The sequence below is a fragment of the Haliotis rubra genome, unplaced genomic scaffold (genome assembly GCF_003918875.1).
Source record: "Haliotis rubra isolate DU_JTF1 unplaced genomic scaffold, ASM391887v1 Scf406, whole genome shotgun sequence".
NCBI lineage: Eukaryota > Metazoa > Mollusca > Gastropoda > Lepetellida > Haliotidae > Haliotis > Haliotis rubra.
In genome coordinates this window covers 364,786-382,415 of record NW_025767087.1, presented here as the reverse complement: position 1 = coordinate 382,415, position 17,630 = coordinate 364,786, and the positions used below count along the sequence as shown (strand labels likewise).

Below are 17,630 nucleotides of genomic sequence, written 5' to 3'. Positions count from 1 at the left end.
AGAATGGTTTTACACAACATCCTAAGATACAGAATTCAAAATTACAAGTGCTGCTATTGTATTATTTTAACACCCTTGAAGCCAAACGGGTACCCGGTAGGATGAGAATGTGAATCCTGAAATCAGCTCAATTTCCCTGAGTCAGCATAAATTGAAGATTGTTTTATGTTGTAAATTGGGCCAGTTGCAATATCTGATTGTCACATATACATTGATGTAATGGTCTATTTAAATACTTTATATTCACATCTGGTCTTCTTCACACACACTTAACCTTGGCCCTGTTGACAATAGAGTTTTTCAAGGACCTCTTTCAACTTTAACAACAGTCGTGTTGCCCTTGAAGTTGTTTGTCTGAAATCTACCTCGGTAAAGTAATGTTTAATCTGAAATATATATGCATGTGGGTGGTGGCATTATCGGAACGTAACATGAACTGTATCGTCACCACCGTGCATCATCTCATCTCATGCATTGTTGATGACAGTCAGTATGTCATGGCAAAACCCTGTCACAATTACAGAAGGATTGTTGTAAAGGATCAAAATCGACTCTGAGGTTTTGTTTGAAAAAGTAAGACCATAAGGCTGACTGACTGAGTTTAGTTTTACGCCGCTTTTAGCAATATTCCAGCAATATCACGGCGGGGGACACCAGAAATGGGCTTAACACATTGTGCCCATGTGGGAATCGAACCCAGGTCTTCGGCGTGACGGGCTACCCTACCGCCCCAAGACCATAAGGGAAATGCTGACAAACAATCTCATTGTTCACACTGTTCCTTCGTAGCCTAGTTGATAAAACCACCAAGCTAGTAAGCAAAGGGTTGCGGGTTCGAGTGAGTGAGTGAGTGACTTAAGTTTTACAGCGCACTCAGCAATATTCCAGCTATATGGCGGTGGTCAGTAAGCAATCCAGTGACCAACAGCACGAGCATCGATCTGCGCAATTGGGAACCAATGACATGTGTCAACCAAGTCAGCGAGCCTGACCACTCGATCCTGTTAGTCGCCTCTTACGACAAGAATAGGTTACTGAAGATCAATATTCTAACCTTGACCTTCACGGGTAGTTGCGAGTGCGAAACCAGGTTATGACACTATATGCTGGAAGTTTAAAACAACGTGATATTTTACGATCGTATTCAGTGATATCAAGATAAAGTTATATCAGTCTTTAAAACAAGTAATAATTCAAAGTCAAGGTCTATTCCTCAGAAAATGACTGGGATGTGGGCAATTCTGTAGAAAATCCACAGGATTTCATGGAGAATGCCTGCGAAACTGGCTGTTGAGGTTTAATCGATAAAAGGAGAACATGGTGAGAGACAATAGAGTGATGTCACTGGAGGTTTATAAGGCACACTGACAACCAGATACTGTGGGTAGGTTACAGGGAGGGTTGTGGGGGTGAGGACTGAAGAATCTCTCCCTGGAAATAACCCCAGACTGTGAACATGTCAGGGCAGCACACTATCTGGCTTACTGAAAGATTGTTGACACACCAGTGAGTCAGTATGGTTTTACGCCGCTTTTAGCAATATTCCAGCAATATCATGACAGGGGACACCAGAAATGGGTGTCACTCATTGTACCCATGTGGGGAATCAAACCCGGGTCTTCAGCGTGACGAGCAGACGCTTTAACCATTAGGCTACCCCACCGCCCGACACACCAGTGAGTGAGTTTAGTTTTACACAGCTCTTAGTTATATTCCTGCAATATCACAGCAGGGAACACCAGATATGGGCTTCACACATTGTACCCATGTGGGCCACCCAGATACTGAGTCAATTACAGAGGCTGTTCTGGGGATGATTCTGGGGGATGACTGAAGAATCCCTCCTTGGAATAACCCGGGACTGTGAATATTTCAAGGCACCACTCTGTCTGGCTTACTGAAAGATTGTTGATGCCCTCCCAACCAGATGCTGGGTGGTGAGGTAGACTTATGGTTAAAGCGTCCGCTTGTAACGCTGAAGACCCGGGTTCAATTCCCCACATGGGTACAATGTGTGAAGCCCATTTCGAGTGTTTCTTGCAGTGATATTGCTGGAATATTGCAAAAAGTTGCGTAAAACGTTACTCACTCACTCAGGACCAGGTACAGTGCATCAGTTACAGAGGTGGTTGTAGGGATGTTTGGGGGTTAGGACGGAAGAATCAGTCCCTGGGAAAAAACCCAGACTGTGAATATTTCAAGGAAGCACCCTGTCTGGGTTACAGAAAGATAGCTCACACACTCACAACCAGATACAGGGGGTCAGTTACAGAAGTGGTTGTGGGGATGGTTGTGGGGTGAGGACTGAAGAATCGCTCCCTGGGAATAACCCCGGACTCTCAATATGTCAAGGCAGTGATCTGTCTGGCATCAGCTCGTAAATACATTAACAATAAATCAACAAAAACACACAAATATCACCAGACAGTCCACATCCTGTCCTGCTGCAAGATTCCAGTCACATCGTCAGGAACACATCGCACAGGAAGGTCACAAGGTCAGGGTGTCATACACCTACGTAATCAGCGCTGATGGACAATTGGGTGAAGAGAAGGGGCTTCAAGAACAGGGATTACTGTAACCTCCAGCACTACGGCTTGTGTCTGGATCTCCAGGAAATAGATATGGGGTTTATTACCCCGGTACTCATCTTTAGATACTCATCAGTTCGTCGAGTACTTGCATGCATTACAAGAAGGCTCTTGTCGTTGGTGCTGTCAGAGAATTGCTTTGTTACAAAATCTAGCTTTACCATGAACAAACATCTTTCCCTCTCAGGCCCATTGTTGTTCTGTTGATAAAGAATCGCTCACAAAGATCTTTTGTTGAAGGTCGATTGCTGATCTCTAAAATGGTTACATACATCACTTTTACTTGTTTTTACTTGATGTCTGCTACAGAATGAAGAACTCTTTGAGTACCTGAACAGAGTTTAACAATAGGAGTTGTGGAGTGAAGTGACTCAAGGGATTGTTGTTCTAAATATCACTGTATTCAATATTTATCAAGGCAGCCAGTACATGTATGCTTTAATCGGGACAAGTTCACAGCACTATGGCGCACAGAAAGTCACACATTCCAACTACAATATGTCCAGCGCAATCCAGTGTTGGAACCTACTCCATCATTGTGTGGCATCATCATTTCAGTGTGCAGCTGAAAATGGGTACCCGGTAGAATGAGATAATAATGCTTATCATATACTTAATTGTGAAAGACTGACGTTTCTGAGTTTGAGAAAAGTGGTATTTTCACTTCAGGGGCATAAACTGATATGTTCACTGCAGTGAAAATATCATTTTACTGGAACTACTTGCCAATTGCAGAGTCATTCAGTGTGCTAGCACTGCAAGACACTGTGAGTGACTCTCCCTTACTTTGTTGTGTTGTGAATGCCAAGCTTTGTGTGAGTTTGCCTCTGTTCAGAACACCTGAGTTACATGTTGACAGTGGACAAAACTGACAATTTATGCACAAGTAACTATATTTCACTTGATTGGCAATGGCGATTACCTTTATTTATGCTTACTGTCACAGTGATTAGTTGGTGGGTTTTCCTCAATGCACATTTCATTTTCCCAACATGCCATGTTTGATTGTAGTACTTTCGTATTCGTTCCTGCACTGAGTTATGACATTTACGCTAAGGCCAAAAGAATCATATGATGGATGTTATTATCAGTGCTCATCTCATTGATTTAATATTTCATTTTCAAACCATGTCATGTGCCTGTGTGGCTAATCAAAGAAGTGAACCGTCTTTAGTTTACAGTTGGGAAAATTTGAGTTTCGTTACTTAAATTATCTTAGATTAATATCATCTAAATTTAATTAAACAAGTATTGAAAGCATATAATAAATGCAAAATTTCATGTGTCAAATGAAATATGATGAAGGTATCTGTCAACTTGTGACATGAAAAATATAGTTTCACCAGACACATGAAATATTCAGCTTTACAGCAAACCAGTTTCCTGAAAGAAGCTGTGGACTGAAATATCCCTCCTTCCTTCACAGACTGATGACTCAGCTGATGGTCTGGGTGATCTGGAGGTGACTGTGGGGTGGCCTCATAGGCAGATCCAGGGGTTGGGGGTGGATTCATTTGGTCTCAGGTGAAAATGAACTGGTGCACCCTCCCTTTCTCAAAAAGCTGTATCCGCCTCTGAGCCTTTAGGGTATAGTGTTTGACTGACACATCAAGAACCTAAGTTCATATCCGAGCTTATCAAACCATCTGAATCCAACCCAAATCACAATGTCTCCTTCCTTGAGTTAATTGTAATGATACTTTTAAATTATTTTAAATTCCTTCTTTTCCAAAATTTATAAACCATGCAAACAAAACCTCATTTAATGCTTTAATGACAGAATCAATTCATTGGTGAGTACAACTTAACATGTAAGTACAGACAATCCAGTGAGTTGAAAGAACACAACCTTGAGGTTGAATACAATACAGTCAGTGCTAATTTTCTATGTTCACAAAGCCACATATGTGAATATGTTCCACCATTGGAACTTTACATATTTTACCTTGCACTAAAATACTCATTTTGGATCTCATACTGAAATGTCACATTTTCCCATCAACCACACCGACTAATAAAATATATATTTCATAAACCTCACTGGGGAATGTCGAGCCAATGCAAATATCATGACATGAGTATATTATCTGGAATCTCAAATTCAGTTTAGCTAACTTAACTGAACATATCCAATTATACTATAAGGATGGCAACTCTGGAGATGTTTGTGTCATCACCTGGCTATATTGTTTGTTTATTGTTTAATGCCACACTCAGCAATATTCCAGCTATATGATGTGGTCTGTAAATAATTGAGTCTGGACCAGACAATCCAGTGATCAACACAATGAGCATCAATCTATGCAATTGGGATACGATGACAAGTGTCAACCAAGTTAGCGAACCTGACCACCAGATCCTGTTGGTCACCTTCTACAACGAGCACATGTAGCTGAAGCAACTGGCTATCAAGATGTCCATGTACAGGCTTACAGACATTCTTTAAACAGGAGAAAATTTTGAGAGAGATAAATTTGTTGCTAATGGGTCCTTTAGGATACATGGTGTTTATCATCCAAAGTATTTAAAGGGCATACCACGTACCACTCACCTTACACCTTGGGCATAGCATACATCGCACCCTACACCCCTCAAGACAGATCGACAACTAACATAACAGTTAATTATAGGTAAATATTCAAATCATCCAGCATAACTTGAACCGAAAGTGCCCCTTTAAGTACAAACCAATGTGTCTAGCTACATCAATTAACTCCGATATCGCAACAAAACGGAGCCAGGGTTTGCCAAATGGCTTCTGTAACAAAGACATTGTCTGCTGGAGCCTGGAGGATGAAGATAATCCGCGATGCTGGCTGTAATTGGACAAGACATTGTAGGCTCTTCTTCAGCTGCAGTCACGAACACGATTTATACAGGTGCCCTGATACATTTGGATGTCACAGTCTCTCGCAAGACACCAGGACTAGGCTATGCTGGGAATTTAATGATAAAGAGATTAACTAGGATTATTTAATCAGGAGGAATGACAAATGCTTGCTTTGGTTTTGCTGGGTGCCTTAATGGAGTTTTTGTTTAAATTGTTTGATTTCTATATTACTGTAAAAATGATCTCTATATACTGTTAAGGATCTCCCAGTTCTTTGTCATTGTTATGGTTTACCGTTATGACAGATCCTTAAGTTTCTTGAGCAGCATATCAACTTTGTTTATATCAAATATGTGAGTGAGTTTGGTTTTATGCAGCTTTTACCAATATTCCAGCAATATCACAGCAGGACCTGGGTCGAACCTGGGTCTTCGGCATGATGAGTAAACGCTTGAACCACTAGGCTACCTCACTGCCCCTTATATCAAATAAAGGCTGCATTTGATTATACATAGACAATAATAATAGATGCTGTTTGATATTCAAACTTTCAGTCTGAAATAACTGTTTCAAGAACTATTTTTGGATTTATGGGTATGTAAATTAGAACAAGTTTTCCCAGTTTTCCAGTGTGGCAACGAATAGTTTGGGTTGCTGTATAGATGGCGATGTAGGGTATACACAAACTGCTCAATGCATCTTTAAACATTGAATGTTTGGTAGAACAACATGTAAAGTATATTTCATTAAGTGAAGAAGGAATAGACACAAAGTAAACATTGGCAGTGGCAGTGTGTGGTCTTGTGCACAGAGCCAAGGTCACAAATTAGTTGAAGTTAAGCAATGTTGGGCACGGAGAGTCCTTGGATGGGTGACCGTGTTTGACAGCTTGACTCCTGAGAGTTTCTAGGACTTCAGTCCTGACCCACAACGAAGCACATGTTATACATTTGGTCTCACCTTAGGCAAGTGAGTTTGTCCAAAATTCCCTGTTCACCCAGCAGAAAATGGGTACCCGGTGGGATAATCATTTGACTATTAACCTTCTAGCACCTCACAGGGAGCTTTGGGTTATTTTGGCAAACAGTGTCCATCATAATGAATGTGGTCAGAGCATGCCCATGTGGTATAGAGTTCAGTGCTGTTTATTGGTTTTATTATTATTACAAACAGGCATACATCTTCATCTCCAAGAAATTTGGAAAATTTAAATGATGTGGGTGTTTGGTACTGAGACAGCCGGAATGTGGATTTATAATTCATTCATTAAAGCGTTATAACCTTTATTTTCAAAATAACATCATTAATATTTATGACATAAATCTTACATAAATATTCTACATAGATAGTTTTAATGTTGTCTGTACAAACTGAGCATGGGCTCCAGTCTCATCCATAGGGTCAACTGTAGATTCCACACAAATCGATCAACTGGTTCTCCAGCGATTCATGCAGGATACTTTCTAAATTTGATATAGGAGACATTAAGCTGAGTTTGCAGAATGTCTTCCTCAACATTGTCACTCTGATACCTAGGTGATTGATATAGTAGAAAGAGCCTAGTTTTGAGCAGGTTGCTCTCTGTCATTGTTTAACATGCCCTATTTGAGAAGATCAGGTTCTTGAGTCAAGGTTTAATCTTTAAAACTTATTTTGGAATTTCAGAAACTTTTGACACAGCCCTTAATATATTTAATTCTCTCATCCTCCAGATTTTGTTGTTTAAATCAATACTTATTCTTTACCAGATCTATTAACAGTGGTTTGTTTGACACCATTTGTATCAATGATAATTTATATCAAGTATTAGAAAAACAAAATTTCTGAAAGGCTTGTAATGATCAGCAAAATTAACTGAATATGTATGTCAATAATTCGTGGGGGAGAATCATATGTCCGTTTAGTTCCTTCATGAAAATGTCTATTTTGCTTTCTTTGATTGTAAACGGTGATACGTGCACATCCTGCTGGTCTGGTGGGTTCTGCAGCAGATGGCAGATATTCTGGTGCTGAATCTATAACACGGGCAAACATTCACGGTACGGTCTTAAACACCTTCTCCACTCGTGGTGGGCCTATTCTTCTGTCATTGATAGCTGTAAACCTGCCTAAGGATGAGACCTATAGACTGAGGATCGGTGGCATGCTTTGTCAACAATCTTGTGTGTAATAATGCTTGAATCTTTTTCTCTAAAACCAGACCTGCTGGATAAGCTTGCAGTGCTTGTCTTCACATGATTCTGCAATCTCCTACTGAATGCCACCCTACAATGCTCCAATCTCCCAATGCATGCCACCCAATAACATTCCAATCTCCCAATGCATGCCACCCCACAATGTACCAGTCTCTCAGTGGATGCCACCCCAATATTCCAATCTTTCAGTTGATGCCACCCCAACATTCCAATCTCTCAGTACATCCCACCCACAACAATCCAATCTCTCAGTGCATGCTATCTCACACCACTCCAATCTCCCAGTGCATGTTATCTAACAACACTCCAATCTCCCAGTGCATGTTATCTAACAACACTCCAATCTCCCAGTGCATGTTATCTAACAATGCTCCAATCTCTCCGAGCATGCTATCTAAGAACACTCCAATCTCCCAGTGCATGCTATGTCACACCACTCCAATCTCCCAGTGCATGCTATCTAACAACACTCCAATCTCCCAGTGCATGCTATGTCACACCACTCCAACCTCCCAGTTCATGCTATCTAACAACACTCCAATCTCCCAGTGCGTGCTATCTCACAACACTCCAATCTCCCAGTACATCCCACCGACAACACTCCAATCTCCCAGTGCATGCTATTTCACAATACTCCAATCTCTCAGAGCTCCCAGTGCATGCTATCTTGCAACTCTCCAATCTCCCAGTGCATGTTATCTAACAACACTCCAATCTCCCTGTGCATGTTATCTAACAACACTCTTATCTCCCAGTGCATGCTATCTCACACCACTTCAATCTCCCAGTGCATGTTATCTAACAACACTCCAATCTCCCAGTGCATGCTATCTCACAATGCTCCAATCTCCCAGTGCATGCTATCTAACAACACTCCAATCTCTCAGAGCATGCTATCTCAACAACACCCCAATCTCCCAGTGCATGCTATCTAACAACACCCCAATCTCTCCAGAGCATGCTATCTAACAACACTCCAATCTCCCAGTGCATGCTATCTAACAACACTCCAATCTCCCAGTGCATGCTATGTCACACCACTCCAATCTCCCAGTGCATGCTATCTAGCAACTCTCCAATCTCCCAGTGTGTCCCACCCCGCACAGCATCAAGGTGTCTCACAACACACAACCATTGTACCACCTGACCAGCTTCTCGGTACAAAGGACGCATCAGTACCAAATTAATTTGCTTGTTTATTATTCGGAAGGATGCAGAAAAACCCAATACCCAGCAGACGAAATCTTTGTCACTCAACTCCCTGAGGAAATTATCATGATACGTGACAGGATTAGGTAATTGCTTCCAGCCATGTTGAGAGGATGGAGAATAAAGACTGCACCCACAGATGTGTCATATACCAATGAGAGTTATATAATGCTTGTACAAATATATAATTTAGGGTAATTGTTCCCACAGTGGATCACTGATAATAAGCAGGAAAGTAAAGTGAATGTGTAATGATATTCAATACCAGTTCCTGATTGGTTGGTATACACACATTATAGCATCTAATCAACATTGAATAGCCAATGAGGGAGTTATGTCATTTCATTTGGCAAACTAATTTAGGTAATTCTATACTGAATTATTAAAACTAATTAAACCATTGTTACATAATTCTAATGTTTTGTTTTCTATGGAAAGAAATAGTAATTAATTATATGTACATCATTTTTATTGTGTTTTAAATAGTTTAAATACACTTTTCAATAGACATTGGAACTTAAAGTAACTGCTTTGAAGATATTTTGACTATTGAACAAAGACAATATTTTATTGATCAAAATGCTTTACTTGAATTCTTCTTTCTCTTGCTTTAACAAAGGTGTAAAGTGGCATATATCTAATTTTAGCTGCTATCAGTGCTGGAGGTGCTCTTTGTATATGGGTATATTTGTTTTTGTGTAAGAGGATGATCATTTCATATTCTGTAGGGGTGGCAAAAGAAGAGACATTTGTCTTAATAACCTCTTCCTGAAAATCCTAAATAAAATTATTTCTCCTCATATTTAAGAAAGTGCACAACTGATGTTATCACAAATCACATTTTAAAGGAAAAAAATTGTTCTGCTTCTCGCTTTTGAAGTGTTGACTAAAAATATAGCTGGTCTTAAAACAAATTCCCTAAACCAATCATATATAGTAAGAGACACAACTCAATCTTTGCATGAGTTAACATAAGATAACAAAACCACTCAAACAGCTGAGATATGCTGAGAAGCACTGCATCCATGATACCCACATCAAATTACCTGTGAGTGGGTTTAGTTTAGACACCAGAAATAGGCTTCGCACATTGTACCCATGTCAGGAGTCGAATCCAGGTCTTTGGCGTGACAAGCAAACACTTTAACCACTAAGCTACTGCACACACACACACACACACACACAAATTATGTGTGACTTTATCGACATAGGGAAAACATATCAGCATATAAAAGTAAAGGAGAATTTTTAGTTCAATTTATCATAGATACACAGCATTAATATTATAATGTAACAAATGTAGTGTCGTGACAATTTCCTGAGGTTTGACTGTGATGTTTAATAAAATATTATATGAAAGAACCTCTTAATGGTGTACATAACAAAAAGAAAATATTTCAAGCGCAAAAAGAAAGTTTGTTCTCCGTCTCCTAATATGTGCTGTCAACAATTATTCTTCTATTTCACACGTTTCCAGCTGAGAAATAATCAAGATCTGGAAGTTAGATTCTTCAAACGGGAAACATGATCGGTTTTCCAAGAACATGATTCTGGAAGTGAATATCAGACTGTCCAAAACGTTCATTAAACCACCTGTTGGTCATACACTTGCACCAAGTTCATCAAGAGTGAGGGTATCATTTGACCTTTGCTATCATGGAGCCCAGAATTCAATTATCTTCTAATAGTCCTAAACATATCCTTTACCTCGAATGAGATGACTTTTAATGGCTTCATCACCCCCAGGTAGATATTCGGTTACAATAAATTGGAAAAGGTAAACTGATACTGCATCGCACAGAGGCAAACATGAAGATTGATATCCATGGAGATGCTGCTGCCCCTGCACCATTTTTGTTCGTTTTACGCCACACTCAGCAATATTCCAGCTATATGGCGGCGGTTGGTAAATCATCAAATCTGGACCAGACAATCCAGTGATCAATAGCATGACCATCGATCTACGCAATTGGGATATGATGACATTTGTGTACAGTGAGTGAGTTTGGTTTTACGCCGCTTTTAGCAATATTCCAGCAACATCACGGCGGGGGACACCAGAAATGGGCTTCACACATTGTACCCATGTGGGGAATCGAACCCGGGTTTCGGCGTGACGAGCGGACGCTTTAACCAATAGGCTACCCCACAGCCCCCATTTGTGTACAGAGACCACCCGATTCCAATGAAATATGTAAGAGTGCTAACTATTATCATGTTTGGATATATTCCATTTTACATATTTCAGTCTGATGAATATCAGACAAGTTAAAATAAAACACTCTCTTTAGTCATAAAATTTGTGACATCGATTCTAGTGATGAAAAATAACGAATAACTCATGGAGGAATACAGTTAGATTCACAGAATATGTGAGCGAATCATAACATCCCTAATGTTTAGTTTCTAACTGAGTACTTATCAACATTAAATGTACTGTGCTTAAATGATTTTAAGTATTGCAGAATTATTCTATAGGGAACAAACTTCATATTGCTTTTAGCCCTTGAGGATGAGATATCTAACAATTTAAGAAATGTTCTCTTGGCCTTTTAGCTGCATGTTTAATCCTAAGTTAGTTATATAATTAGTGAATGGCACGAATTCAGTATTATACAGTATTGCATCAAATCTTTTGCTTTTCACAATGAAATTGCAAATTGTCTAAAGGATGTCCATGTTTGTAGAGCTACTGATGAACTATCACCATGTAATATTGTTTTAAGTCTTAGCCTTTCTGACAGTTGCATTTTTGACAGATTAATAAAAAATAATTGCATCCTCAAAGTGATACCCAAATAAACCGTATCTTCTTGTATACAATGATTGAATGTAATTTCATGCCACTGTCAGTTATATCCCATCAGGATCCCAGCTGTTTAGTGGAAGGCAGTAGCCCATGCAGGTGGAACACATGGAATACAATACGACATAACACACCATAACAAACATGGTCATTACATTCTCATAAAAGTCCTCTCTTACAACAATATTAGGCTCAAGGGACCTAATCTGTCAAATAACTCCCAAGGGGAATATTAACGTCCATGCTGGTAATTACTGTGGTCAGTTCACGGTCAGTTTGTGGTCAGTTCATGTCAATACATTTCGTACTCTTTGACAAATCCTTAAAAAGCTGGACACAATAATATATCTACCATAGGTTCACCCAGAAACTTTAACACTCTCGTTCCAACAACAATGACATAATAACGTACCATAACATTTGATAATCAATACAGTTCAACTGTTAAAGAGGATATTTCTAATGAAAAGCAAGGTTTTTCTACTAAGCGTCAATTTCTTCACTTTAACCCATAAAGAGGCTACAACTCCATCTTAGGATCAACAGCTACAAAAGCCTCATTTGACATGCCTGTGATGAAAAGAGTAATTTCAGGGCAAATGGACATGAAATTTGATTTCTTTCACTACAACCAAGCCTATTTCCATGACAAGACTAGGAAAATACTTTGAACTGAACCATTAAATCTTAATTCAAACTCAAGCATTAAGCAAATGCCATTTCCTACGCCATCGAATCTAAAAGTACCAAGATGTTTCATCCGTGGGACTCCATCAGGATGCGACTAGTCAGATAAAGGCGCTACGAGTCCACAACACAACAGATACGAATGCTGGTGTTAACGCAATGTAATTTTCTAAAAGGGTCAGATATCTGATATCATCTGAAATTCTGCTTCTTTAGATGTTCCGCCCATTAACACAGAAATTTGTATGGCACTATTTTAAACCATTAATGGTGAAGAAATCGTGTTCAAGCGTATGGGTTAAATGCTTGAATCTTTAAAGACATCTTTTGACACTCTTTTTGACCTTTTAAAACACAATTTTGCACTTTCTTCAGCAATTTAAGACACGATTACAGCTGTAGGATTGTTTACATCCAGTTACTAAGTATTTCTTGTATTTCAATATAGAACAGCAGTATTTTCAAATTGTATAATGTGTCTATCAAACTATCAGCATGGCTCCGCCTCCGTGGTGTAGTGGTTAGAGTGTCTGTCCGGAGAGCGGAAGGTCGCGGGTTCGATCCCCAACCGTGTCATACCAAAAGATGTTAAAATATGGTACTTGTTGGTCCCTGCCTGGCGCTTGGCATTAATGGGTACAAGGAGGACTGGTCGGCTCGGAGTCAGTATAATGTGTCTGAGTGGGGTATTCATGCTTCACTGCGGCATGGTATCTCAGTGAGCTAGCACTATAAAACCAGCTTCAGTCTGGGCTAGTACAAGCAGCTGCACATACACATTCACACGCATGCACATCATCATATGAGCGAAATAATCTTAAGTGCGACGTTAAACCCCATTTCACCTTACCTCATCAGCATGGTTATGAGCCTTACGTTTGATGTTTTACTGTTACACACTGCCATTGCCATTGTATTAACACAATTTAACCTGACCTATCCTTCTCTCAACAAAATGCAACTGAAATCCTTTCCATCCTAACAGTTAGATACAAAACATCAACAAAAACGACGTTGATCTTCATTCATTTATAACTGTCTTCAGTTTGTATTGCATTTTTGGCACAAGAAAAAGCTTTGACCAAAAACCCTTGTCTCTTGTTTAAACAGGCAGTGAGGTGGTCCTGAAGTATTTGTGCCAGCATTTAAGGCCAGACCAATTTTATTTCTTGTTTTATGGATCCTCCGGTCATATTATTTCAAGAATAAGAAAAAAAATAAAAATAATTTTTTCCCACTCAAAAAATAAAATCCTCATGTTTTTATTTGCCAAAAATGTAAACTTACTCCCAAATGTTTTTGATTGTTTTTTTGCCCCATATACACTTCATAAATTGCCCAAAATAAGATACTTTTGGTATTTAAAAGGAATAATACTTTGACTGGTGATTTTTATTTTTTATTTTTTTCCTTCCTTTCTGGGGACAAAAATCCATAAAACAAAAAATAAAATTGGTCTGGCCTAATGGAATATTTCATATAAAAACTGCCCTTTCCCTGTCTTAATTGGATGAATACTAACAGCATTGTACCTAATGGACACCTCCTAACTGAGACTAATGACTTTATGGGTACACTGGAACTGATTACAATGTGTGTATATATAGCTGCTGACACTAATGCTGTATATATGTGATTATGCTAGTGACAATAATAACTTTGTGTACATAACTGACACCTCGGACACTAATAACATTGTATACATAATAGAGAACACTACTGACACTAGCAATGTGTAATGGACACCTACACTGACACTAATAACAATGTATAAAAGACACCTCTGACACTAATAACCTTGTATAAATCGTAGACACTTATACTGACACAAATAACCTTGTATATATCACAGACACCTGACACTAATAACCTTGTATATATAAATAGACACTTATACTGACACAAATAACCTTGTTTAGATCATAGACACCTCTGACACTAATAACCTTGTATATATAATAGACACTTATACTGACAGTAATAACCTTGTATAGATCATAGACACCTCTGACACTAATAACCTGGTATATATAATAGATACTTATACTGACAGTAATAACCTTGTATAGATCATAGACACCTCTGACACTAATAACCTGGTATATATAATAGATACTTATACTGACAGTAATAACCTTGTATATATTTTAGACACCTCTTACACTAATAAACTTGTATATATTATAGACACTTATACTGACAGTAATAACCTTGTATATATTTTAGACACCTATACCAACACTAATAACCTTGTATGCAATAAAGACACCTCTACTGACACTAACAATGTATACATAATAGACACCTATACTGACACTAATAATATTATCGACATAATTGACACCTCGGACAACACTAACAATGTATATATTATAGACACCTATACTAATAACATCATATACATAATTGACACCTCTACTGACACAATGTATATGTAATTGATACCTCTACCGACACCAACAATGTATATACAATAAACATCTCCACAGGCACTAAAGACATTGTATTCATTCTGACAGATATTAACTCATGATTCCCATGCAGAACTTCTGCATTTATGCCGCTGTGTTGAACGTCATTCCAAAACTGCCCATATATACGTACTGAGATCATGAAATGATGCATTCAGGAGTCATGGAGAGCAATGAATGCTCTTAAAGACAGCTAATACTGGTATTCCAGCAGAATATGATCCCAATTTAACTACCTACATAGAGGTTGAACATTCAACCTCAATGAAAGTTTTAGTGATGCTGTACTACTTGTAACCACAATGTTTGAAGGTGCTATTTCAAATAGTATGAAAACAAGATGAATCACGCAACTAGAGAGAGTCTATAAGGTAACTGCTGCTTCAGGTGTTACAGAAACATGTCAGTTTCACTGAAATCCAACTTAACTGACAATGATAAATGACAGCGCAACACAGCTGATAGTGAAATGTACAGCACATGGGATTAACATGGGCTCTGTAATGGTCTGTCGGCTGTACACATCAAGACCTTTAACTGACTGCAAAAATATCTCTTCTTGTCATTGTATCTCTTCTTATTCCATTCAATTATTCTAATTTAATTATCAACATGTTCATTTCAATCCAAATTGCAATTGTTTCAATACGTTTTACAATCAACCATTGATTCTCGAAACTGGTGAAACTATTCATGACGATTTTACACAGTCACACAGGGTGTGATTGGAATAGAGAAGGTTAACGTTTTTCAGTTACCGTCGTAAGCTTCATTTGACTTCAGGAGTCACAACAGTAACAGATGAAAACATCACCAACAGACTATCACTTGATCTCAGTCATGCCATTGTCATTCCGACAGCATTCAAGCTACGCATACAAGACGTACATCTGTGGGTTTCAAATATAGAATACCCTACCGGTCTCAACTAGCTAAGGATCTAATGAGCAACACGTTATATGGGGGAAATCTGTTGAGACGTGGACTGATATTGGAAATTGTCAAAGCAACAGGAGGATATGTCTGTTCCCAACACGCTTGGAATTCTTACAACGGTTACTGGAACTGGCACTGTCGGAGAGTACCAAACTCACATCGACAATCCACCAAGTGAATAAATATTGATTTAAACATTGTCGCCTATTGATTCCATTGAGAGTTCTCTGACAGTAGAAAGTAAGAAAACGTTGCGATCAAGTTTCTCGCAAGTCAGTAGAATCCTGTTTCAGCATAGTGATGGAAATGTCAGGTGTATGTATCTGAAATGTTAAAACGGATTTTAAAAATGGTGACAGGTGAAAGCGTACTTACGTGTCGAGGTTGATGTTGAGTTCTCGCTGAACACTCTGGCCATGTATTTCCAAATTGAAAATTAATAAAAGAGGAAAACAATGTAGAAAGTGAAAGATCCAAAAAGCACTCATGATGAACAGGTCTTCTTGGCACTGCACACAAACTACATAGGATAAATGACACTGGTTCCAATGATAAACTACACTCTATACAAACAGCTACTAGTGTGCTGAGATGCATAGGACTCCACTTCTGTAGTCATATCATGTTTCTCATGCTGGTGGTGGAAACTCCCAATCTGAGGTGTATCATACTGGGTAAATGTGGCTATCAAGCATAATTGGAGGAGTTCATTCTCTGTTACAGGGTGGGCGGGTTCAGGGTGCATAATTGATTGGTATCTTCTGACAATTGCTCTTGTACGATAATGCCCCTACATAACGTATTGATCGCCAAGCTTCGTGGCTTAAGGCAGGGTTAATATCGCCGCTGTTCTCTTCCCCTCCCCTTGGGAGGTTCATCTCGTCGATGTTCCTGGATTCTGACGAATCCCTTTCACGCAAATGGACTCACTGTATATGGCTTGGAACAACTGACAGTCGTAACATATTGATCTATTTGATGCTGAGCAAAGATGATCGGGTCATGTGATGGCACTATGGTTAAATATTTAATCCAACAGTGCTCCATGTTTTACACACGTAAAACGAGTTAGAGAGAGTGAATGACAATCAATACAACAGTGGATATCGTAAAGTGATTTTTACTCAGCTGATATTAGCAAAGTGCCTTGTCACACCTGTAACGATAGACAGAAAAATCAATCTCAGCGCACTCACAGGTAAAAAGATCATTTCATGGTCCACATAAGCTGCAATAACACAATCAACGCATTTACTGTAATCAAAACTTCTCATAAACACACAAACAGAAGGTAACTGGACAAACACTAATCCATTTTATCGCTTATCAATTCAAATCTTATCGGTTTATTGAAATGAAAAAGCCAAATAAGCACGTTTCTCTACTATAAAGGGCTGGGTCTCTTTTGTAAACATCATATTAATTCTATACATGTTCAAGTCCTACGGTAAATTACTTCAGCGAAGCAAAAATGGATTCCAAATTACGCCAAATTGCAGGTAACCGAAGAAAGTGTGTTCATTATGGAGATAGTGTCAAGCAAATGTCAGAAATTATCATATAGATTACGTCAAGTTGAAGTTCCATTTCAATTATTTGCATTCTATTTATTCGAATAATAGAATGATTTGGTTTTTATTTATTTCCATGACAATTTATCTCATTTATTATAGATTTTTTCACCCATCAGCTGGGTATCTGCATAAATACTTGATTGCTGGAACGAGTTGGCTAGTTTTGAGGATGGGTTTCTTCTCATCATGTTCCTAAAAGCTTTGAAGAGACCATGACTTTGTAATAAAATTACAGAGCAGAGACAACAATATGAAGCATTATTTCAAGTTCTGAGAACGTTTTTAGTCCGGTTCAGTATTTAGATGGACACAAAGGAGTCTATGTGTCTCA

The 17,630-nt window shown here is 38.7% G+C and overlaps 1 protein-coding gene across 1 annotated transcript in view; it reads right to left on the bottom strand.

The window, feature by feature from the left end:
• Nucleotides 1-16,611, bottom strand: part of LOC124287824 (voltage-dependent calcium channel subunit alpha-2/delta-3-like) — a 315,010-nt gene extending 298,399 nt beyond the window's left edge. Inside the window, exon 1 of the mRNA XM_046724285.1 lies at nt 16,101-16,611. Within this exon, the coding sequence (XP_046580241.1) occupies nt 16,101-16,213 (113 nt within the window). The 5' untranslated portion in view covers nt 16,214-16,611. The remainder of the gene's footprint in view (nt 1-16,100) is intronic.
• Between the last annotated feature and the right edge of the window lie 1,019 nt (nt 16,612-17,630).